The sequence below is a fragment of the Triticum aestivum genome, chromosome 4B (assembly GCF_018294505.1).
Source record: "Triticum aestivum cultivar Chinese Spring chromosome 4B, IWGSC CS RefSeq v2.1, whole genome shotgun sequence".
In the NCBI taxonomy this organism is placed as follows: domain Eukaryota; kingdom Viridiplantae; phylum Streptophyta; class Magnoliopsida; order Poales; family Poaceae; genus Triticum; species Triticum aestivum.
The window spans coordinates 599,545,044-599,570,171 of record NC_057804.1 but is presented as its reverse complement, the minus strand read 5'-3'; the positions used below and the strand labels follow the sequence as shown (position 1 = coordinate 599,570,171).

Here is a 25,128-nt window from a genome sequence, read left to right as displayed (position 1 = left end):
AAACATCGTGTCCCTTGTCTCCTGTTACCATCCGCCTAGACACACAGTTCGGGACCCCCTACCCGAGATCCGCCGGTTTTGACACCGACACCGCTCCTACTGCCTCTCTCCTAGCGAGGTGGGACTAAAAATCAGCTTAATAAGAAACTTTAGTACCGGTTCATGCCATGAACCGGTACTAAAGGTGTTCGTGGGGCCCACAGCCTGACACAGCATCATTAGTACCGGTTCGTAGCATGAACCGGTACTAATTGTTGCCCACGAACCAGTACTAATGATGTCCGCCCGCCTAGCCGTTGGAACCGGCACTAATGGACACATTAGTGCCGGCTCAAATTCAAACCGGCACTAATGTGCTTCACATTTGACCCTTTTTCTACTAGTGTGCTATGGTTAGGTTTACCTTAATACTTCTTTTATAGTTGCGGATGCTTGCAATAGGGGTTAATCATAAGTGGGATGCTTGTACAAGAAATGTCAGTACCCAAGCACCGGTCCACCCACATATCAAATTATCAAAGTAACGAACGTGAATCATATGAGCGTGATGAAAACTAGCTTGACGATAATTCCCATGTGTCCTCGGAAGCGCTTTTCTCATTATAAGAAATTGTCCAGGCTTGTCCTTTGCTACAAAAAGGATTGGGCCACCTTGCTGCATTTTATTTATTTTCATTGTTTGTTACCCGGTACAAATTACCTTATCACAAAACTATCTGTTACCTACAATTTCAGTGCTTGCAGAGAATACCTTACTGAAAACCGCTTGTCATTTCCTTCTACTCCTCGTTGGGTTCGACAGTTGTGACACCCGGAGAATTAAGCTACAGTAACCATCTACTAATGATGCCACATCACCTCGGTTATTGTTGATTCGAAACTGATTCAAAATTCAATTCAAAATCAAATTAAAATAAAGTCAAATTAGTATTTCTTCAAGTGGTAAAATAAAAATGTTTATAGTGTTGCACATAATCCCAAAGCAATTATAAAAACAATACCAACATTATTTGAAATTCCACATTGACCCTAGCAACCAGAATAGTGGTCTAGCATCACTTATTTTTCCTTTCCAGTTTCCCAAAATAGGACACTCTCAAATGCTTTGAGGCTTTTTGTACCAACTCAAAAATATTGCAAAGTATTTATATGTGTCAAGTGGCACATTTAGCAAAAATCATTTGGTGGCTCTACTTAATGCAAAACAGTGTGGGAAAACTAAACAAAAAAAGGGGAGAAAGATCAAAGACAGAAAACAAAACGAAATAAAGGAAAGAAAACCCCCTGCCCCCTCCCTGGGCCTTAGCCCATCCGGACCAGCCGACCCAACCTAGATGCCCCACCTCCCCCGGTCGCTCTCTTCCTCCCCTGTTCATCCGACCGGGGCTCCTCCCGCGTGTCTCCGTCACACCACCTCACCGGCGCCGTCCTGAGGGGATAAGGGCGACAGCCGCGCCCCCTCGATCCCCTCTCCCACTCGGTGCCTGCTCCCCTCGCCCTCTCCTTCTCCCTCTCGCCCTTGCGCTCCAGATCCGCCCACGCCTGAGCGCTGCCATGGCTATGGCGCTGCCGTCCGCATAGCTACGGCTGCCGCCTCGCCTCTCCGACGTGTCCGCTCGCTCCACCTCCGCCGGCTACGCCTCCTCGTCAAGTCGCGCGGTGCCGGGCGCCCCGGAACGCCGTCCCCGACATCGTCTTCCTCCTCTGCACCGCCGTCGCCATCGCCGGAATCTGCCGTCCCCAAGCCTCCCCCGAGCCTACTGTGCACCCCTACAGGCGCAATGTGAGGCCCTTTTCCGATTCCCCCTCTTCCCCCATCGAATCCATTGTCGTATGCCTCCACCACCTCGCGCCCGGATCTCTGTGGGAGCTTGTGCTCACCACCACTCCCGTTGTACTCCCCTGCGCCCCTGTGTGCATCGGTCGCGCCCTCTGGATGCGACCGCCTGCGCGTGGCTGCGCGCCCCTGGCCTCGCGCCCGTGTGCCGCGGCGCCCGTAGCCTTCCTTGCCCGCGCTCGCCCGCCGCCTCTGCTACCCGCTGTTGCTTCGCGCTGCTGCCTTGCTGCTGGGACTCATGCGCTGCTACTGCTCAAGCTGACCGCTGCTACTTTTGCTACTGCTCAGCCGTCGCTACTGCTGGAGCCCGCCATCGCCTACTGATGTTGTTGCGTTGTCGTTGCTGTTTTGCTGTTCTGCTGCCGCTGCTTGTTACTGCTGCCGCGAGCGGTCGAACTCGTCGCTGCTGCCGCGACCGGCCGAACTCACCGCTGCTCGTCGGCCCACGGCCTTCTGTGCATGCTCGTCGGGATGTGCTTCGTCCATGGCTGTCCAGGAATGCGAGTACACGAGCATCCAATGCTCACGGACATGCGATGCGCGCTCCTGTGCGTGCTTGAGCCAGCCAACGCTTTGGATTAGTGATAGGATTTGTTTAGTGTTAGGGTAGGATTAGATTAGGTATTTTAATTACTTAATTAGCTAGTTGTGCAACTGACACGCAGGCCCTCCTTTTTAAATAAATGTTAAATAAAATTAAAGGTTTTGTGTGTATGACAGGCGGGGCCACAGTCACTGTTCATTGTTTGACCAGTCAAAATATTGACCGGGTCAACCCAGCCCCTGGCTCCACATGTCATGCACATGTAGACGTTGCTGGGTACACTCCTGTGTACCCGTAGCAATTTGCCTATTTTTATTTCGAATTAAAGTAAATTGAGAAATTTCAGAATATTTGTTAAACTTTAGAAAATCATAGAAAATAAACTGTAAGTCTGATGAAAAAACTTTGTACATGAAAGTTGCTCAGAACGACGAGACGAATCCGAACACGCAACCCGTTTGTCAGCCACACATCCCTAGCATAGCAAACACACAACTTTCCCCCTCCGGTTCATCTGTCCGAAAACGCGAAACACCGGGAATACTTTCCCGGATGTTTCCCCCCTTCGCCAGTATCACCTATCCCTGCGTCAGATCACCCCTGGCACAATGTATTGCCTTGTTATATTTTTTGATGCTTTGTTTGCTCTGTATTCATTGTTTCTCCCCCCTCTTCTTTCCGGTAGACTACGAGACCGACGCTGCTGCTGCCCAGTTCGACTACGATGTTGACGACCCCTCCTTCTTGCCAGAGCAACCAGGCAAGCCCCCCCTTGATCAGCAGATATCGCCTATTCTCCTCTATACTGTTTGCATTAGAGTAGTGTAGCATGCTACTACTTTTCCTTAATCCTATTCTGATGCATAGCCGGTCATTGTTGCTACAGTCGTTGATACCTTACCCCAATCCTAAATGCTTAGTATAGGATGCTAGTTTATCATCATTGGCCCTACATTCTTGTCAGTCTGCCTTGCTATACTATCAGGTCCTGATCACTTTGGAGGTGATCACGGGTATATACTATACATATATACATACTATACAGATGGTGACCAAAGTCGGGTTGGCTCGGTGAGTACCCGCAAGTGATTCCGATGTGGGGGCTGGAAGGACAGGTGGCTCCATCCCGGGAGAGGTGGGCCTGGGTTCCTGACGGTCCCCGACTGTTACTTTGAGGCGGAGCGACAGGGCAGGTTCAGACCACCTAGGAGAGAGGTGGGCCTGGCCCTGGTCGGCGTTCACGGTTGCTTCATAATAACACGCTTAACGAGATCTTGGTATTTGATCTGAGTCTAGCCACTGGCCTATACGCACTAACCAACTACGCGGGAAAGATATGAGCACTCGACGTCGTGGTATCAGCCGAAGCCTTCGTGACGTCAGCGGCTGAGCGGCGCGCGCCGGATTGGAACGTAAGCCTGCTCTTGTATTAAGGGGGCTAGTTCTGCTTCCGGCCGCGTACACAACGTGCAGGTGTGCAATGGGCGATGGGCCCAGACCCCTGCGCGCATAGGATTTAGACCGGCGTGCTGACCTCTCTGTTGTGCCTAGGTGGGGCTGCGACGTGTTGATCTTCCGAGGCCGGGCATGACCCAGGAAAGTGTGTCCGGTCAAATGGGATCGAGCGTGTTGGGTTATGTGGTGCATCCCTGCAGGGAAGTTTATCTATTCGAATAGCCGTGTCCCTCAGTAAAAGGACGACCCGGAGTTGTACCTTGACCTTATGACAACTAGAACTGGATACTTAATAAAATACACCCAGACAAGTTTCACAGACAACCTGGTGATCACTTTTCCACAGGGCGACGAGGGGAGGATCGCCGGGTAGGATTATGCTATGCGATGCTACTTGGAGGACTTCAATCTACTCTGCAAGACAGAGGCTGCCAGAAGCGTAGTCTTTGACAGGACTAGCTATCCCCCTCTTATTCTGGCTTTCTGCAGTTCAGTCCACCGATATTGCCTCTTTACACATATACCCATGCATATGTAGTGTAGATCCTTGCTTGCGAGTACTTTGGATGAGTACTCATGGTTGCTTTTCTCCCCCTTTTCCCCCTTTCCTTTCTACCTGGTTGTCGCAACCAGATGCTGGAGCCCAGGAGCCAGACGCCACCGTCGACAACGACTTCTACTACACTGGAGGTGCCTACTACTACGTGCAGGCCGCTGACGACGACCAGGAGTAGTTAGGAGGATCCCAGGCAGGAGGCGTGCGCCTCTTTCGATCTGCATCCCAGTTTGTGCTAGTCATCTTATGGCAACTTGTTTAACTTATGTCTGTACTCAGATATTGTTGCTTCCGCTGACTTGTCTATGATCAAGCACTTGTATTCGAGCCCTCGGGGCCCCTGGCTTGTATTATGATGCTTGTATGACTTATTTTACTTTTAGAGTTGTGTTGTGATATCTTTCCGTGAGTTCCTGATATTAATCGTACACGTTTGCGTGTATAATTAGTGTACGATTGAATCGAGGGCGTCACAACAGTCTTATCAAAAGGACTGCGACATATCCTCTATACTTGTGGGTCATCAGAGGCTGAGACACAACGGATATGCGCGAAGGCCTTTCATTTAAGTCTGGACCATAATGCATCAAACACTGTCCTACGGAGGAGGCACCAGCGCCGTTTGCCTCCACAGTTTGAGGGGAGTAATCTCTTCACTACGCCCGGTGCAGGGCCAAGTAATCCGCCTGGTGTGAGCCGGGCCGCTGAGGCGCCTGTGGCCAGAGTGGGGGCTCAGCCCCGCACAACAGAACCGCCCCATATAGATTTAACCCCACCTCAGCGAGTATCAACACCTCCAGGTCATTACTCCAACCCGTTGGATAACATGATTGTTGCGGCTTCACAGCTGGCGGTTCTTCCCATTGAAGGCGAGTCTCCTGTTGTGATAGAAGCCCGGAACGCTATGGAACTTCTTCAGACGGCAGTTGCTTAGCAGGCGGCGTACTCCTATAGCCACAATCGAATCCATTCAACTCTGCGTCAGAGCCGCAGCTACAGCTGGCGTGTTGAGTCGCCAGCGGTCTCCAAGAAGGGAAACGACACCCACGGACGCCGTCACCCCCTGCACCGACTAAATACTGGCTGGATTTTCTTCTGAATTGCCGTGCACCTCCATCCCTACCCTCCGGATTGGGGCCACACCGTCCAGGTTGACCACTCCACCGCCGCAGCAGCACTTCGTCGGTGTAGCCGAGTTGTCGTGGTCCACCGAGGCCACACAGGCAGAAGCAAAACAACCCGACAAACCAAACCTCCCAGCGGCTGCGAGCTTGCAGGTCTCCCTCCCGGCATCAAGGACCGCCAGGAGCCGCACAAAACAGCCGTCAAGCCAACTTCGGCAGACGCCCGTGCCGAGCTCCTGCGATCCAGATCGGGCACATCCAGCCCGCGCCTCCACCTCCATCTTCCACGACCGTGACCTGGAGCAGGCACTGCGACGGAGGCGTCCGAGGACGAAGCAGGCTTGGCTGCTGCAAGGCAGCCACTCCTGGCCGAGCGCCGCCCCGCCGCCATGGCCTCGTCGCGCTGTCGCCCGCTTGTCCCGCGCCGTCACCTCCCGGAGGATCCATCGCGCCGCGACCAACTCTCCTGCGAGCTCCAGCAGCCTCCTCCTAGTAAAGCTTTGTTTGTCCGTATCAAAGTATAATATTTTTTGTAACTTTTATATGATCCAAAAAAGTTCATAGTAAAGCTTGACATCACAAGGTTTTGATCCTGGCACCGCCATTGGTATAAACTACAGTGTGCGGTGGTGCGAGGTGATTGGCTGGAGCTGTGCCGGTAGCTCCCGCCACGGGTAAAAAAACCTTAGTCGGTCTTCCATACCCGTCGTGCGCCAGCACTCCTTCACCTTCTGCAACTTCTCTCAGCTGCAATTTTTCTTCTTGAAATGCTGCTGTTGTCTATGCGTGGACCAATTTCTCGGCAACCGCACACGAACAGAGGAGACGGGCAACCCACATTGTAGTTTTTTTCGGGCCATAAGCAAAGAAATCGCCAGGCCGCAGCTAGTGCGCGTCAACGCAAGACAAGATGCAATCTGTCAAGGAGCTCGTCCTCCGCTGCCTATGGCTCTGCACGGAGGCGGAAGGCGAGCCCGATCACGCCCTCGCCGCCAGCGACGGCCTGCAGGCGTTCGCCCCCGCCGCCAGCGACGGCCTGCAGGCGTTCGCCCTCGTCCTGAACAAGCGCCTCGCCGACGACGACGCCGGCAGGAGCGGCAACCTGGTCACGTCGCCGCTGTCCGTCTACGCGGCGCTGGCCCTGGTGGCCGCCGGCGCCCGCGAGGGCACCCTCGACGAGCTGCTCCGCGTCCTTGGCGCGCCTTCCCGGGACTTCCTCGCCGGCCACGTCCGCGCGCTGGGAGAGCATGCCCTCGCCGACGGGTCCCGGACGGGCGGCCCGCGCGTCAGCTTGGCCTGCAGCGTGTGGCACGACGTGACGATGCCCCTCCGCCCCGCCTACCGCGCCACCGCCGCCGAGTCGTACAAGGCCGTCGCCCGCGCCGTCAACTTCCGCCAAAAGGTTAGTGTACATCGGCCGTCACCGTGATCGATCTGTGGCATGGCATGCACTAGTATACGATTGTCATTATGTACGTCGATCGTGGTACGTGCAGCCGGAGGAGGCAAGGGAGCAGATCAACGCATGGGTGGCGGCTGCGACGAACGACCTCATCCCCTCCATCCTCAGCCCCGACGCGCTGTCCAGCCTCACCGTCCTGGTGCTCGCTAACGCCATCTACTTCAAGGGCATGTGGGAGAAGCCGTTCGACAAGGAGCTCACCAAGGACGACAAGTTCCACTGCCTCGACGGCACCGCCGTGGACGCGCCCTTCGTGCGCGGCTTGGGCTGGCACGACATCGCCTGCCACGACGGCTTCAAGGTGCTCCAGCTCCGCTACGTGCAAGGTCACTCCTCGCAGGGCCAGCCGCAGCCGCCGCCGATCTACTCGATGTGTGTCTTCCTCCCCGACGCACGCGACGGGCTGTGGGAGCTCACCGACAAGATCGCCAGCAACCCCGACTTTGTGCGCAAGCACCTGCCGTGTGGCGACGTCATGGTCAGCGATTTCCGGCTGCCTAAATTCAAGGTCAACTTCGGCATGACAATGGAGGGCATTCTCCAGGACATGGGCCTCAACGAGGCATTCGAGCCGGGGAAGGCCGACTTGTCCGACATGGCGGAAGACGGCGCAGGGAAGCTGGCGCTGGAGAAAATAATCCACAGGGCCGTCATCGAGGTGAACGAGGAAGGCACCGAGGCCGCGGCTGCCACCGTTGAGACTATGACGTTATGTTCTTGGGAAACTAGTGACGCGCCGCATGTGGACTTCGTGGCTGACCATCCCTTTGGATTCTTCGTCATCGAGGAGGTGTCCGGTGCTACCCTGTTCGCAGGGCACGTCCTTGATCCCACTACCAACTGATCGAGGGAGGAAACTTTCATGATTGAATTCTTATATATATGGGCTTCTCATTACATCTGCTTTATTATGTTTGCTACATAATTCTATATATTCATGTTAAATGGTTACATTCACTTCCGATGACCGGGAAACTTTTGGTATGTTTTAGTTGCATTGCACAAAACAAAGATTGATATGACTCTGCCTTCATCTAAACTAGATGATACCCCCGCGTGTTGCAGTGCGAACATGCGGGAATTGGTTGCAATATATTAATTTAGTAGATTTGCTTGTCTTGAATTTAAAGATGGGACTAAAGATAAAAGTACACATGATTTGTTGTATTTGATCATTATGTAGTTATAAAATAATTATTAAGTAGTATTTCTCATGCATGTTGAGAGAAGTAAAAGTAATGGTGTTAATAAAATGGTAATGATAACTCCCGAACATTCGGGAGTTAAGCATGGCAACCCGAACGCTGTTAGATGGTAACTTTAGTTTGCGTGAGATTAGGAAAACATGGCAATTTTCTGATAAAAACGAAAAAGGATAAAGTTTCCATCCCCTATCAACTAAAGTTGCCATCCCCTACGAACTAAAGTTGCCATGTCAAAACTTTCATGACGAACTGCTCAAATCCTGAACGTTCGGGAGTTATTGGATTCCTAATAAAATGGGATGTGTGCATGTTGAGATTATTATCTTTTTTTAGAGGTGAAAGAATTCATAGGCAGCATTTTCATGCATGCAAATTAAGAGAAATAAAAGTAGTGAAGTTCATGAGGTGGCAAGTGTGCATTTTAAAATAGATTGAAGTAGTGGCGATCAACTAAGTATATAGGATTTGCTAGTTTTTAGTTGCATTGCACAAAACAAATTGGTGCAACTCTATTATAGACATAATGTCTATTTCTCAAATGATTGAGAAATTTTCATTTTATAAAATCGAAGACCTTAGACATTGTTAAACCTTTCCCCTATCCCAAGACGACTAGGGAGAGCCTTCTTCCCTTCGATCTCAGTCGACGAGCCCGTGGATTCGCCTCCCCTCTGCCTGCCGCTCCGACGGACGGTGGCGGGGAGGGTATTCCTTGTGTGTCGGCTTAGATAGGTAGGATTTTGGTTCTCGCAAGGCGGAGCTCAGACGGATGGTGGCACTTATTCGCTTCTGGCATTCGATCCTCCTCAAATTCGTTCGTCGGGACAAATTAGATGGAGCTCCGGCGTATATTCCTAAATGCTCTGCAGAGCGGTGACGTTAGGGTTTCTCGTCATACATACGCAATGACGAGATTTGGTGTCAGGTTATTCAGATCAATTCAAGGATTCAATGACGATGACTGCGGCTCCCGAAAGCTGGTCCCCATGGGCACGTGCATGAAGACTTCCCGGCCGGGAAACTTCCCTCCGGAAGGGGGAATCGAAGTCATCATCATCACCAACGATCTTCTCATTGTGGGAGGGCCAACCTTCATCAACATTTTCGCCAGCACCATCTTATCTTAAACCCTAGTTCATATCTTGTATTCAATCTTTGTCTCAAAACCTCAGATTGGTACATGTGAGTTGCTAGTAGTGTTGATTACATCTTGTAGTTGATGCTAGTTGGTTTATTTGGTGGAAGATTTTATGTTTAGATCTTTGATGCTATTCAATACCCCTCTGATCATGAGCATGAATATGATTTGTGAGTAGTTACATTTGTTCTTGAGGACATGGGAGAAGTCTTGTCATAAGTAATCATTTGAATTTGGTATTCGTTCGATATTTTGATGATATGTATGTTGTTGCTTCCTTTAGTGGTGTCATGTGAACGTTGACTACATGACACTTCACCATCTTTGGGCCCAAGGAAAGGCATTGTGAAGTAGTTATTAGATGATGGATTGCTAGAGTGACAAAAGCTTAAGCCCTAGTTTATGCGCTACTCCATAAGGGGCTGATTTGGATCCATATGTTTCAAGCTATGATTAGATTTATCTTAATTCTTCTTTTGTAGTTGCGGATGCTTGCGAGAGGGGGTAATCATAAGTGGGAGGCTTGTCCAAGTAAGAACAACACCCAAGTACCGGTCCACCCACATATCAAATTATCAAAGTAACGAACGCGGATCAAACAAACATGATGAAAATGACTAGATGAAATTCCCATGTGTCCTCAAGAATGCTTTACTTATTATAAGAGACCGGTCCAGCCCGTCATTTGCTACAAAAAGGATTGGGCTACCTTGCTGCACTTTTTTTACGGTTACTACTTGTTTCTCGTTACAAATTACCTTGCTATCAAACTATCCGTTACCGATAATTCCGGTGCCAGCAGATAATACCTTGCTGAAAACCGCTTGTCATTTCCTTTTGCTCCTTGTTGGGTTCGACACTCTTACTTATCGAAAGGACTAGAATTGATCCCATCAGTAAGTATGTTGTGGCCATGCCAAAAACAGCCACTTAATTATGTTTTTGTTTTTAACTGATCTCTCTTGTGTTTCTCAGTCATGTTAAAGTCTGAATATCTTTTCTCCTATACATGTGTTACAGAAGGTGATGGCATAATTTAGTTAATGACATTATTGTAGGACTCATGTCGTCATTGGTTACAATGGTGGCTCACTCAAAAATTGTATTCCTTACAGATCTGAGATGATAAAATTAAAAGCAAGTAAGCCAATAAATCAAGTTTCTTCTTTGCTGCTCTAGCTGTTTTGTGTCGCATAGTTATTTCCACCCCACATACTACATGCTGCTGTTTGACACCCGATTTTGGCATGGTCAATAACTTAATTCAGATGGCTTCAAATGGAGAAGTGATCTACATGAAAAAGTTACTTCTTGTCGATATGAACATCTTTGAAGTTTGGGCCATCACCATCCGATCTCAGCTCGAGGGCCGAAGTTGTGCTTAAAGTGTTAGGATTTTGTATGCAGTGTACTGTTCAGCCAATTAGGCCTCCAAGAAAGCCTTGTATGAGAAAACTTTACACGAATTGTCTTCGTCTCGTCGAGATGATCGATTTTGATATAAAATATGTCTCGATCTGAAGTCGTATGCAAAAGTTTAAGCCACACTCCTGGTCCTGTCATGAGCCAAAAAATTGGCGCACCATCCGACACTCGTATGGCTGATGTCTGATGGGTAGCGCTAGTAATTGTATGTTTTGTGTGGGCTATTCGGCCTTCAGGATGACCTCAGATTGAAAAACGTTCAACATGAAAGTTGTTTGCCTCATCGAAACGACTAAATTTTCTTTTGAGCGCATCTTCATCCAAGGTCATTTTTGTGGCCTATGAGAACCAAAAACCAAACTGATGTCTCAGACTTACCTAAATCCGAGTTCGGTTAATTCAGAAAGATTCGGACGGCATTTGGAGCCCTTTTCTTATACGGGAAGTCCAGCCGCCTCATAAATAGATGAGAGGTGACGGCTGATTAAACAACACACAATCGAACAAATCAATCTATCACTTTTACCTTTACTTTCATCTTCTCCGTTGTATCTTTCTTCTCATTCTTCGTCGTTCTGCAAGATTGGAGGGCAGCGATCCACGAGGCCCTAGGGGAAATATGTTGACTAGATAACAATATTATGGATATTAGTGTCTCATGCTCTTCTTGTTCAATTCGTGTTCCTACCATGTGACCCTCAACCTGTTCAATATTAGTACATCTAAAAAATGTTCTCAACTTACCTTCTATCGTTAATTTGTTATGGATTTCGAGTGCTGATTTGTTGTTGCTGGAATGGACAATGGTTAGTATGACGCGTTGTTTTGTTGTCGTTGGAATGATCTTCTTTTATATGTTACTGACATGGATGATACTTTTAAATTTTCTTCACTGTTGTCATTGGATTCAAAGATTTGTACTTCTTAAAATTTAGCTGGATGTAAGTTTACTGGCGTCCTTGGGGCCCAGTGCTATGAACAAATTTGCTTGTTGTAAAAGCAGAACAATTTTAGAAAGTTGCTTATATATTGTATCCTTGATTTATATCTACTGAAGATTTTTGTTAATTTTTAGTTCTAAAAGCTGTATACATTGATTCCTAATTTGATGCCAATAACCAAAGTGAATGGACATTATGTATGTCAGACTCAGTTCTCTGTTTGTTTTATATGATTGTGCATAGAATTTTGAAGAATCGGGCTAAGGGGTGACTGTACCGATCGGTGAAGAGGTGAAAAAATTGATGCCTTCCCGTCAAGCTTCTAGGGTATTTAACACTTTTTCCACCATTTGTCTTGTTGTATAGTGAAGTGATTTTTAATTTTGGTGTGACAGCAACAGGTACTCCCGGGTAGAGCATGCAACACACAATGGATCGATAATAGTGGACGAAGATACTATATCATTGCCATCACCTCCTAATTTGCGATCAACAAATGATTATAGATTTTATGCGTAAATCAAAAGATGCCTAGAAGGGTTGAAAAGTGAACATCTTATCTTTGTTTAGTTTAATGGCATGTCAAACTTGATGCACCTTCTGGCCCATGACTTGCCCTAAACTTTTGAAACTTCAAATGGTCTCTTTATCAAGTACAGTTGTTTCTTGGTGCCGTTTGTTAGTTACACTTCATGCTGCCTATGATGAATCATGTGTCCGAAGTTTGGATGAATCATTATCCAGGCTGCCGCGGAGGCCATAGTTGGCAACAACCTCTACCTATTTTTTTGCTGATGACCTACCGTTCAAGTCCCTCTCCGTGGACATTAGGTCGTCATGCTTGAGGTTGTTTACGCCCCATCTCTGGGTTATTACTTTTTCTTATCAGTGATATGCTTGCTTGTGGTACTATGTTGTCATTGGCCGGTTTGACAACTCTTAACTGATCGAGCGATAGTTATCTGATTATTGTTTAGTTTTAAATACTTTGTCATGCCTCAAGATCTATTTTTTTAGCAATGACAATGCATGTTGTTTTAATTTTTTGGGGTCACATTGGATGCTTTGTTAATTTTGAGTATAAGATAACCTCGGATGAACCCAAACTGCTTGCTGTCAGTACTTGTATGGGCTCCAGTTTGTGCCAACAATGATTTGAACATGTCAGCAGAGTATGGGGATCAGACCTGGTTAATGAAGAAAAATACTCCCTCCGTTCCTAAATATCTGTATTTTTAGAGATTTCAAATGGACTACCACATAAGGATGTATATAGACATATTTTAGAGTGTAGATTAACTCATTTTGCTTCATATGTAGTCACTTGTTGTAATCTTTAGAAAGGCAAATGTTTAGGAACGAAGAGAGTATATATGAGTGCACTGACCAAAGCTAACTATATGCATCTCTGCCTATGTAGCTTTTCTTAGCATGAACTGATCTCATGACTTTCTTTTAGTCTATGAACCTACCATAAATGTAATATATAGCACTATATATGAACTATTTCCTTATGTACGTCGATCGTGGTACGTGCAGCCGAAGGAGGCAAGGGAGCAGATCAAACCTCATCCCCTCCATCCTCAGCCCCGACGCGCTGTCCAGCCTCACCGTCCTGGTGCTCGCTAACGCCATCTACTTCAAGGGCATGTGGGAGAAGCCGTTCGACAAGGAGCTCACCAAGGACGACAAGTTCCACTGCCTCGACGGCACCGCCGTGGACGCGCCCTTCGTGCGCGGCTTGGGCTGGCACGACATCGCCTGCCACGACGGCTTCAAGGTGCTCCAGCTCCGCTACGTGCAAGGTCACTCCTCGCAGGGCCAGCCGCAGCCGCCGCCGATCTACTCGATGTGTGTCTTCCTCCCCGACGCACGCGACGGGCTGTGGGAGCTCACCGACAAGATCGCCAGCAACCCCGACTTTGTGCGCAAGCACCTGCCGTGTGGCGACGTCATGGTCAGCGATTTCCGGCTGCCTAAATTCAAGGTCAACTTCGGCATGACAATGGAGGGCATTCTCCAGGACATGGGCCTCAATGAGGCGTTCAAGCAGGGGAAGGCCGACTTGTCTGACATGGCAGAAGACGGCGCAGGGAAGTTGGTGCTGAGCAAATAATCCACAGGGCCGTCATCGAGGTGAACAAGGAAGGCACCGAGGCCGCGGCTGCCACCGTTGAGACTATGACGTTATGTTCTTGGAAAAGTAGTGACGCGCCGCATGTGGACTTCGTGGCTGACCATCCGTTTGGATTCTTCGTCATCGAGGTGTCCGGTGCTACCATGTTCGCGGGGCACGTCCTGACCCCACGACCAACTGATGGAGGGAGGAAACTGCATTCATGATTGGATCTTATATATATATATGGGTTTCTCATTGCATCTGCTTTATTACGTTTGCTACATGAAGCAGGTTAACAGGCAGCCCATGAACACATGAGCGAGACCGTTAAACAAATAATCAAGCGAAAAGCAAGCACGCATGAATCGCTGTGTAAGGATCGAATGGACACAATATTAATATGGGGTACATTACAATGTAATGTAGCTGAAATTTACAGAGTAAAATCTTTGGCACATGAAGGAATTGGTGGTCAAGGGCTGCAACGAAAACTTTCCCCTCTCACGACGCTCTCGTGAGCGCCCCAAGGGGAACCCTAAATTGCCGCCCCCTCCTCCCCATCCTCTGCCTACCTCCCTCGCCGCCGCCCAACGGGGCCGCCGGGTGAAGCCCGACCAGCTGGGGTGGCTGCGGGGCGTTCTTCTCCCCTCCACCCATGGTCCATGGCTGGCGCAGGACGGCTTTGCGTGCGGGGGCGAGCAGTGCGGCGGTGCTCCGTCGGAATGGCGTCAGAGATCCCTAGTGGCGGCTCAGCGGTGTCTTAGTGGGTGTTTGCGGCGTGGCGGCTGCGGCAGGGCCAGATCGGGCGGTGGCGGGCCGGCGCGCTCCTGGACAGATCCTCGTGGATTTGGTCCCCGGTGGCGGCGGGCGTCACGGGGTGGTGGAGGAGGTCCTCTTGGGATTTGCGTGCAGGTGGCTTGCAGCGGCATGGCTGCAGCCCGTGGTCGACCGGTCTGCTCGCGACAACGGCGGGACTTGCTCCGACGTGGTGGTCTGCGGCTTACCTGGGTGAGCTTCTTTCCTCCTCCACAGACTCAGAGACGGGCGCGACATGCAGGGGTGGTTCCATGGTATGGTGTTGGTGTGCGGGTGGGCTTGCCGGAGGTGGTAGTGGACTTCGGGTAGGGGGCAGGGGTTCCCCTCCGTTGCATCTGGCGGCTGCTCCGTGGCCGCCAGAGTTCCTCTAGCCCAGATCTGGCCGCTGAGGCCACCAACCCTGCTAAGGTTTCCGCTTTGGGGTGGAAGGGTCTTCTGCTCCTTTCCGGTCGGTCGTGTCGGTATAGTGTGTCCGTGGATGAGGATGGGGCTCAGATGCTTGGGCGGCGGCCCTACTGGTGGGAGCCGGGGTGCTTGTGGGCGTAGCACGCGGCTCGGGCACTGATACCTCTCCAACGTATCTACTTTTCCAAACACTTTGCCCTTGTTTTTTGGACTCTAACTTGCAGGATTTGAATGAAACTAACCCGGACTGACGTTGTTTTCAGCAGAACTGCTATGATGTTGTTTTATGTGTAGGAAACAAAAGTTCTCGGAATGACCTAAAAATCCACGGCGACAAGTTTTGGAAAATATATAAAATACTGGCGAAAGAATCAAGACGAGGGGGCCCACACCCTGTCCACGAGGGTGGGGGGCGCGCCCACACCCCCTAGGCGCGCCACCTATCTCGTGGGCCCCCTGACGCTCCACCGACCTCAACTCCAACTTCATATATTCCGTTTCGTGGAGAAAAAAATCAGAGGGAAAGTTTCATCACGTTTTACAATACGGAGCCGCCGCCAAGCCCTAATCTCTCTCGGGAGGGCTGATCTGGAGTCCGTCCGGGGCTCCGGAGAGGGGGATTCGTCGCTGTCATCATCATCAACCATCCTCCATCACCAATTTCATGATGCTCACCGCGTGCGTGAGTAATTCTATCATAGGCTTGCTGGACGGTGATGGGTTGGATGAGATTTACCATGTAATCAAGTTAGTTTTGTTAGGGTTTGATCCCTAGTATCCACTATGTTCTGAGATTGATGTTGCTATGACTTTGCTATGCTTAATGCTTGTCACTAGGGCCCGAGTGCCATGATTTCAGATCTGAACCTATTATGTTTTCATGAATATATGTGTGTTCTTGATCCTATCTTGCAAGTCTATAGTCAGCTATTATGTGTTATGATCCGACAACCCCGAAGTGATAATAATCGGGATACTTCTCGGTGATGACCGTAGTTTGAGGAGTTCATGTATTCACTATGTGTTAATGCTTTGGTCCGGTACTCTATTAAAAGGAGGCCTTAATATCCCTCAGTTTCCACTAGGACCCCGCTGCCACGGGAGGGTAGGACAAAAGACGTCATGCAAGTTCTTATCCATAAGCATGTATGACTATATTCGGAATACATGCCTACATTACATTGATGAACTGGAGCTAGTTTTGTGTCACCCTATGTTATAGCTATTACATGAGGAATCGCATCCGACATAATTATCCATCATTGATCCAATGCCTACGAGCTTTTCACATCTTGTGTTTCACTTATTTACTTTTCCGTTGCTACTGTTACAATTCCTACAAAACTATTATCTTTAATTTTGCCACTGTTACCTTTATTATCATACCACTTTGCTACTAAACACTTTGCTGCAGATACTAAGTTATCCAGGTGTGGTTGAATTGACAACTCAACTGTTAATACTTATGAATATTCTTTGGCTCCCCTTGTGTCGAATCAATAAATTTGGGTTGAATACTTTACCCTCGAAAGCTGTTGCGATCCCCTACACTTGTGGGTTATCAAGACTAATTTCTGGCGCCGTTGCCGGGGAGCATAGCTCTATTCTTTGAGTCACTTGGGATTTATATCTGTTGATCACTATGAGGAACTTGAAAGACGAAAGAACCAAGATTTTTCCCTCAACTACGAGGGAGGTAAGGAACTGCCATTTAGCTCTGCACTAGATTCTCCTTTTGTTTTGAGTAAGCTTGCGACACCTAAACCTGCTACTGCTATGAATTCTGATATGTTGCATGTTATTGATGATGCCACTTCTGCTATGCATGATACTTATGATGAAACTACTTCTGTGCGTGATACTACTTTGCCATTAGGTGAATTTCTTGATGAACAACTTGCTAGGGTTAGAGAGAATGAAATTATTGAAGATGCTATTGTTGATGATAGTGATGATGAAAGTTCTCCCCCTGATTATGAATTACCTGTTGTTCCTGAGGGTTATGTTATGGATGAGGAAGCTGCTAGAGCTATCTTTTCTTGCAAAGATAGATATGATCTTAAGAAATTATTAGCTAAATGGAAGCAGCAATCTCTTAATGCTAGAATGAAACTTGACCCCGCTTTTGCTACTTCACCTATCTATGTTACTGATAAGGATTATGAATTCTCTGTTGATCCTGAGATTATTACTTTGGTTGAATCTGATCCTTTTTATGGCCTTGAATCTGAAACTGTTGTGGCACATCTTACCAAGTTGAATGATATAGCCACCCTGTTTACTAATGATGAGAAGTCTCGCTATTATTATATCCTTAAGATATTTCCGTTCTCATTAAAGGGTGATGCTAAGACTTTGTTTAATTTTCTTGCTCCTGGTTGTGTGTGTAGTCCCCAGGATATGATTTATTACTTCTCTGCTAAGTATTTCCCTGCTCATAGGAAACAAGCTGCCTTGTGGGGAATATATAATTTTGTGCAAATCAAAGAAGAGAGTCTCCCACAAGCTTGGGGGAGGCTTCTACGATTACTTAATGCTTTGTCTGATCATCCTCTTAAGAAAAATGAAATACTTGATATCTTTTATAATGGACTAACCAATGCTTCCAAGGACTACTTGGATAGTTGTGTTGGTTGTGTTTTCAGGGAAAGAACAGTCGATGAAGCTGAATTACTATTGAATAATATGTTGACTAATGAAAATAATTGGACTCTTCCTGAGCCAATTCCTGAGGCAATTCCTGAACCAATTGAGCCAACTCCTGAGCCTATTCCTAAACCCACTCCGAAGAAGAGAGGTGTCCTATTTCTCAGTCCTGAAGATATGCAAGAGGCAAAGAAATCAATGAAAGAAAAAGGTATGAGAGCTGAAGATGTTAATAATTTACCTCCTATTTAAAAAATACATGGTCTTAATATACCACCTGTTGAAGAAACACATTGTCTTGATAACCCGACACAGGTAGTAAAGGTAAATTCTCTCTATAGATATGATAAAGTTGAAATTCCCTCTACTAAATTTCATAGCCCATGCTTAGATGAATTTGATGACTTTATGGCAAGACTAGAAAGTTTTAATGCTTATGTTGGTATAGAACTAAAGAATAATGCTTTCGAGATAGGACACTTGAGTGATTATATGGCTAGAATTAAAGGTGAACTTAAACTCATTAGCAAATATGCTTCTATGGTTGCTACTCAAGCTGAGCAAGTACTTAAAGCTCAAAATGATTTGCTTGATGAATTAAATAATAAACCTGACCTTGCTGTTAGAGTGGCTACTAGAACTGGTAGAATGACTCAGGAACCTCTGTATCCTAAAGGCCACCCTAAGAGAATCGAGCAAGATTCTCAGAGAAATAATTTAGAGGCACCTAGTTCTTCCAAAAAGAAGAAAAAGAAAAACGATAGGACTTTGCATGCTTCTAGTGAACCTGTTGTAGACACACCTGAGAATCTCAATGATATTTCCATTTCTGATGCTGAAACACAATTAGGTGATAAACATGAACCTAGTGATAATGTTAATGATAATGTTCATGTTGATGCTCAACCTAGCAAAAATAATGATGTAGAGATTGAACCTGCTGTTGATCTTGATAACCCACAATCAAAGAATAAACGTTATGATAAGAGAGACTTTGTTGCTAGGAAGCACGGTAGAGAAAGAGAACCATGGGTTCAGAAACCCATGCCCTTTCCTGCTGAACCATCCGAGACAAAGGATGATGAGGATTTTGAGCGCTTTGCTGAAATGATTAGACCTATCTTCTTACGTATGCGCTTAACTGATATGCTTAAATTAAATCCGTATGATAAGTATATGAAGGATATCATTACAAATAAAAAAAGATACCGGAAGTTGAAATTTCCACCATGCTTGCTAATTACACTTTTAAGGGTGGAATACCAAAGAAACTTGGTGATCCAGGGGTACCAAATATACCATGCTCCATTAAAAGAAATTATGTTAGAACTGCTTTATGTGATCTTGGAGCCGGTGTTAGTGTTATGCCTCTCTCTTTATATCGTAGACTTGAATTGAATAAGTTAACACCTACTGAAATATCTTTGCAAATGGTTGATAAATCAACTGCTATACCTGTCGGTATTTGTGAGGATGTGCCTGTTGTGGTTGCAAACGTCACTATCTTAACGAACTTTGTTATTCTTGATATTCCCGAGGATGATAGTATGTCGATTATCCTTCGTAGACCCTTTTTGAATACTGCAGGGGCTGTTATTGATTGCAACAAAGGCAATGTCACTTTTCATGTTAATGGTAATGAGCATACGGTACACTTTCCGAGGAAACAATCTCAAGTTCATAGCATCAGTTCTATTGGAAAAAGTCCAACTATCATTATTGGAGGTTTTGAATTTCCTCTTCCTACTGTCAAGAAAAAGTATGATATTCTTATTGTTGGGGATGTTCATATCCCCGTTGAGGTAACTTAGTGTTATTAGAAATTTCTCCGGTTCCATGTTATTCGGAATGAGTTTGTTAACAAGACTAGATCAACCTTGTTAGTGGATTCATTTTGATGATCATGAGATGGATGAAACTAGAAGGCACAACCTTCTATACCCTCTTTTTACTTTCTGTTATTTAGAATAAATAAAGCAAAAATAGTATTATCTGCCTGTTTTCTGAATTATCCGTGCAATCAAAAATATCCCAAAAATAAAAGTGCTCCAAATGCCCTTCAAATTTAGTATGATTTTTTATGGATTATTTGAGGATTTTAGGCACTGAAAACACTGCAGAGGGGGAAAGCACCTGGCCACAAGAGTGGAGGTCGCGCCCACACCCCCTGGGCGCGCCCCCTGTCTCGTGGGCCCATGGTAGCCCCCCTTCACTTATGCCAACACCCACACACTCCATCTTCTTCCCAGAAAAATCCCCACCCAGCTCAAGCACAAGTTCTAGCTCATTTTGCTGCGATTTTCAATCTCCTTGCTCAAAGCTCCATTCACAAAACTGCTTTGGGAGATTGTTGCTTGGTATGTGACTCCTCCATTGGTCCAATTAGTTTTTGTTCTAGTGCTTTATTCATTGCAAATTTTTGCTGCATAGGTGACCCTGTTCTTGAGCTTGCATATCAAATTTATAAGGTCCCAAGTAATTCTAATGCATGATATAAGCTCTAGGCACTTGTAGGAGTAGTTGCTACCAATCTTGTTTAGTTTTATTCACTTTTATTTTGAAGTTACTTAAATTTTAGAAATTTTTCAGAAAAAGAAATATGTCTAGGAGAATGTATCAAGGTGGTTCCTCAATAAAGAAAGGACCCAGGTTTGCTATGCGTGAGCAAGACGATGAACTACCGAGGGACGCAGAAGTGCGAGCTTCTGAGTGGCCATCAGACGATTTTATGGTCAAGGCAGGCTTTATGGAGGAATTTGACGCATATTTACGCAATGCCGATCTTGAGGACTTCTTACAAGATAAGTGTCCTCAGTACTATCTATTGATTGATTCATTTGTGAGAAGGTTTAAATATAAATGTTCACGTAATTCTCAGAGTGTCCTGTTTGATATTTATGATAAATCTTATACCATGGAATTAGAGGATTTTACAAGTGCTTGCAAACTTCCACAGTGGGGCAATATTAATGATCCCCACAAATATGAATTTAGAGACTTTCTTGCGAGTATTACTGTGGGAGAATCTAGGGATATAGCACAAGCTACCATAGGGAGCATTCACTTTCCTGCTATACATTATTTTGCTCTCTTCATTGGTAGATGCATTAACGGTAAAGATGAAGCATGTCATATGTGTGTCCGTGACCTTTGTGTCCTCAAGAGTGTCGTGTTAAGTTACAAAGAGTATAACTTGGGGGCAATAGTTGCACGTAGGTTGCATAACAATGGCAGGGTTGGAGATTTATTTGGAGGAATTTATGTGACCCGTGTGGCTAATTATCTCGGTATAGCCCCACGAGAAGGGGATATGGTGTATGCTTATTTAGATTATGACGCTATGGTTAAACATCATTTTCTTAGGAGGAATGAACAATTCCTCCAGTATCGACTAATCTTTGACAGACATAGCACTGTCCATGTTACTCTTCCTGCTCCTTTCCTTTTTGATTACCGGGCAAAAGGAAGATATGCTGTTACCAGGGAGGAAGCAGCTGAACACGAGGAGAGAGCGCAGACGGCTCGCCAACATGCCGCAGCTCAGGAGGCATTTGCTGCTACATCTCAGTACGACCCCAGTTACAACTACGGATATCAGCTAGGCTACCCTTGGTAGTAGACCAACTTAGGCCAAAAGCCTAAGCTTGGGGGAGTACATATTTCTCACCGACTTTACATTCATGTTCACACACTATTCTAGTTGTTGGTGCTCATACTTTTTCATTGTATTATCCATGCTAGTTTAATTTTATTTTTCTAGTTTTCTTCTCGTGTGCTTGATAAACCTTAAGAAAAACCAAAAGAAATTAGTTAGTTTAATTTCCATGCTTGTAGTAGAAATTAAAATGAAAACCCAAAAATATTTCTCATTCTTCTTCTTACTTGTTGGGAGCTTTCCCGTGTAAATAGTTTTATTTTCTGTTATTTCCTTTGGGGGTCGAGAGTAGAAGACCATATTGAAAATGTTTAGTGGCTCTCATATGCATGATTGTTTATTAACTTAGAGCCCATATTACTTGTCTTCTCTCTTGAGTTGAATGCTTGCAGATTCCATCTTAGTCCAATGCATGTGCACCATTATTATTATACACATCGTTCGGTCGTGCAAGTGAAAGGCAATAATGACGATATATGATGGACTTATTGAGATGAGAGAAGCTGGTATGAACTCAACCTCTCTTGTTTTTTGTAAATATGATGAGTTCATCATTCCTGATTCAGCTTATTATGAAGTAAACATATCTGCAATGACATTTAGAGATTATAGTTGCTTGTGCCATGCTTGATTAGCTATGATTTATAATGGTTTACCTTCTGTGCCAACATGCTATTAAAATGATTATGATTTGGTATAATGGGATGGTATCCTCCTTTGAATGAATTGAGTGACTCGACTTGGCACATGTTCAAGCATGTAGTTGAAACAAATCAACATAGTCTTCACGATATTTATGTTCATGGTGGATTATATCCTACTCATGCTTGTACCCAGTGTGAATTAATTTTAATGCATGTTCATGACTGTTGTCGCTCTCTTAGTTGGTCGCTTCCCAGTCTTTTGCTAGCCTTCACCTGTACTAAGCGGGAATATTGCTTGTGCATCCAAACTCCTTAAACCCAAAGTTGTTCCATATGAGTCCACCATACCTTCCTATATGCGGTATCTACCTGTCGTTCCAAGTAAATTTGTATGTGCCAAACTCCAAACCTTCAAATGAAATTCTGTTTTGTATGCTCAAGCAACTCATGTTTCAACTAGGGCGGCCTATATCTTCCATGCTAGGTGGGTTATTCTCAAGAGGAGTGGACTCCGCTCCTCATTCACAAGAAAGGGCCGGTAACCGGGATGCCCAATCCCATGATCCAAAAAGATCAAAGCAAATCAATATAATTAAAAAAACTCCCCCAGGGCTGTTGTTAGTTGGAGGCACTCGTTGTTTCGAGCAAGCCATGGATTGATGCTTGTTGCTGGTGGGGGAGTATAAACTTTTACCATTCTGTTTGGGAACTGCCTATAATGCATGTAGTATGGAAGATATAGCCATCTCATAGTTGTTGCGTTGACAGTGAAAGTATGCCGCTCAAAATGTTATTCAATCTCTATTTTATAATCGAGCTCTAACACCTCTACAAATCCCTGCTTCCCTCTGCGAAGGTCCTATCTATTTACTTTTATGTTGAGTCATCACCTTCTTATTAGAAAGCACCCACTAGAGAGCGCACTATCATTTGCATTCATTATTATTGATTTATATTGGGTATGACTTGACTGGATTTCTTTTACCATGAATTACAATGTTTAGTCAGTCCTTGATCTTTAAAGGTGCTCTGCATTTATGTTTTGCGGTCTCAGAAAGGGCTAGTGAGATACCATTTTGTTATATCATATTATGATTGTTTTGAGAAAGTGTTGTCATCCAAGTTTTATTATTATCGCTCGCTAGCTCATTATGCCATTGATATGAGTAATTGTGAGACCTAAGTGTTATTGTGAGTATGGTTAGTTCATGATATTTGTTGAAACTGAATGTTGGCTTTACATGTTTACAACAACAAGAGCAAACAGAGTTTGTAAAAGTTTTTCTTTATCACTTTTAGTTTATCAACTGAATTGCTTGAGCACAAGCAAAGGTTTAAGCTTGGGGGAGTTGATACATCTCCAACGTATCTACTTTTCCAAACACTTTTTCCCTTGTTTTGGACTCTAACTTGCATGATTTGAATGAAACTAACCCGGACTGACGTTGTTTTCAGCAGAACTGCCATGATGTTGTTTTATGTGTAGGAAACAAAAGTTCTCGGAATGACCTAAAAATCCACGGAGACAAGTTTTGGAAAATATAAAAAATACTGGCAAAAGAATCAAGACTAGGGGGCCCACACCCTATCCATGAGGGTGGGGGGCATGCCCACACCCCCTGGGTGCGCCCCCTGACGCTCCACCAACCTCAACTCCAACTCCATATATTCTGTTTCATGGAGAAAAAAATCAGAGAGAAAGTTTCATCGCGTTTTACGATACGGAGCCGCCGCCAAGCCTAATCTCTCTCGGGAGGGCTGATCTAGAGTCCGTTCGGGGCTCCGGAGAGGGGGATTCGTTGCTGTTGTCATCATCAACCATCCTCCATCACCAATTTCATGATGCTCACCGCCATGCGTGAGTAATTCTATCATAGGATTGCTGGACGGTGATGGGTTGGATGAGATTTACCATGTAATCAAGTTAGTTTTGTTAGGGTTTGATCCCTAGTATCCTCTATGTTCTGAGATTTATGTTGCTATGACTTTGCTATGCCTAATGCTTGTCACTAGGGCCCGAGTGCCATGATTTCAGATCTGAACCTATTATGTTTTCATGAATATATGTGTGTTCTTGATCCTATCTTGCAAGTCTATAGTCACCTATTATGTGTTATGATCCAACAACCCCGAAGTGACAATAATCGGGATACTTCTCGGTGATGACCGTAGTTTGAGGAGTTCATGTATTCACTATGTGTTAATGCTTTGGTCCGGTACTCTATTAAAAGGAGGCCTTAATATCCCTTAGTTTCCACTAGGACCCCGCTGCCACGGGAGGGTAGGACAAAAGATGTCATGCAAGTTCTTTTCCATAAGCACGTATGACTATATTCGGAATACATGCCTACATTACATTGATGAACTGGAGCTAGTTTTGTGTCACCCTATGTTATAGCTATTACATGAGGAATCGCATCCGACATAATTATTCACCACTGATCCAATGCCTACGAGCTTTTCACATCTTGTGTTTCACTTATTTACTTTTCCGTTGCTACTGTTACAATTCCTACAAAACTATTATATTTACTTTTGCCACTGTTACCTTTATTATCATAACACTTTGCTACTAAACACTTTGCTGCAGATACTAAGTTATCCAGGTGTGGTTGAATTGACAACTCGACTGCTAATACTTATGAATATTCTTTGGCTCCCCTTTATCGAATCAATAAATTTGGGTTGAATACTTTACACTCGAAAGCTGTTGCGGTCCCCTACACCTGTGGGTTATCATGCATTGTCCGGTCACCATGGCCATCTGGGCGGCATGGTGGTCGGGGTGTGTCATGCAATGGTGGTGGCGCAGTTGTCTGTACCCCATTTTGGTGACAGTGAGTGTTGGCCAGGGTGAAAACCCGCTATGTCTTGTCAGGCCGGCGGTGGTGGCGTTCCAACATCGATCCCTTCTTGAAGGTGCCGTCGCGGTATCTTGCTTGTAACCGTGGTGCTCCGGGGGGAACCCTAATCCTTGGATTGGGCGGTGGCGGCGATCCGGTGTCGTTCCCTTCTTGAAGGCACCGCCTTGGAGCCACTATTCGTCATGCACGGCTTCTCCTCATCGCGGTGATTCTTCCACGGTTGAGGGCCCCGACGACTTTATAGTAGTGCTTAGGGTTTTATTCGATATTTGCTTGGAGTAGTTTGGGGTGA

General features: G+C 46.0%; 1 protein-coding gene and 1 pseudogene across 1 annotated transcript; both read left to right on the top strand.

The window, feature by feature from the left end:
- The first annotated feature begins 6,102 nt into the window (after positions 1-6,102).
- LOC123089342 (serpin-Z2A-like) lies at positions 6,103-7,860 on the top strand. Its single transcript, XM_044511046.1, has 2 exons — positions 6,103-6,918; positions 7,013-7,860. The coding sequence occupies exons 1-2, from the start codon at positions 6,427-6,429 to the stop codon at positions 7,820-7,822; spliced, it is 1,302 nt and encodes a 433-aa protein (XP_044366981.1). The 5' UTR covers positions 6,103-6,426; the 3' UTR covers positions 7,823-7,860.
- A 5,340-nt stretch (positions 7,861-13,200) lies between these two features.
- Positions 13,201-14,030, top strand: LOC123090263 (putative serpin-Z5; annotated as a pseudogene).
- The last annotated feature ends 11,098 nt before the right edge of the window (positions 14,031-25,128 follow it).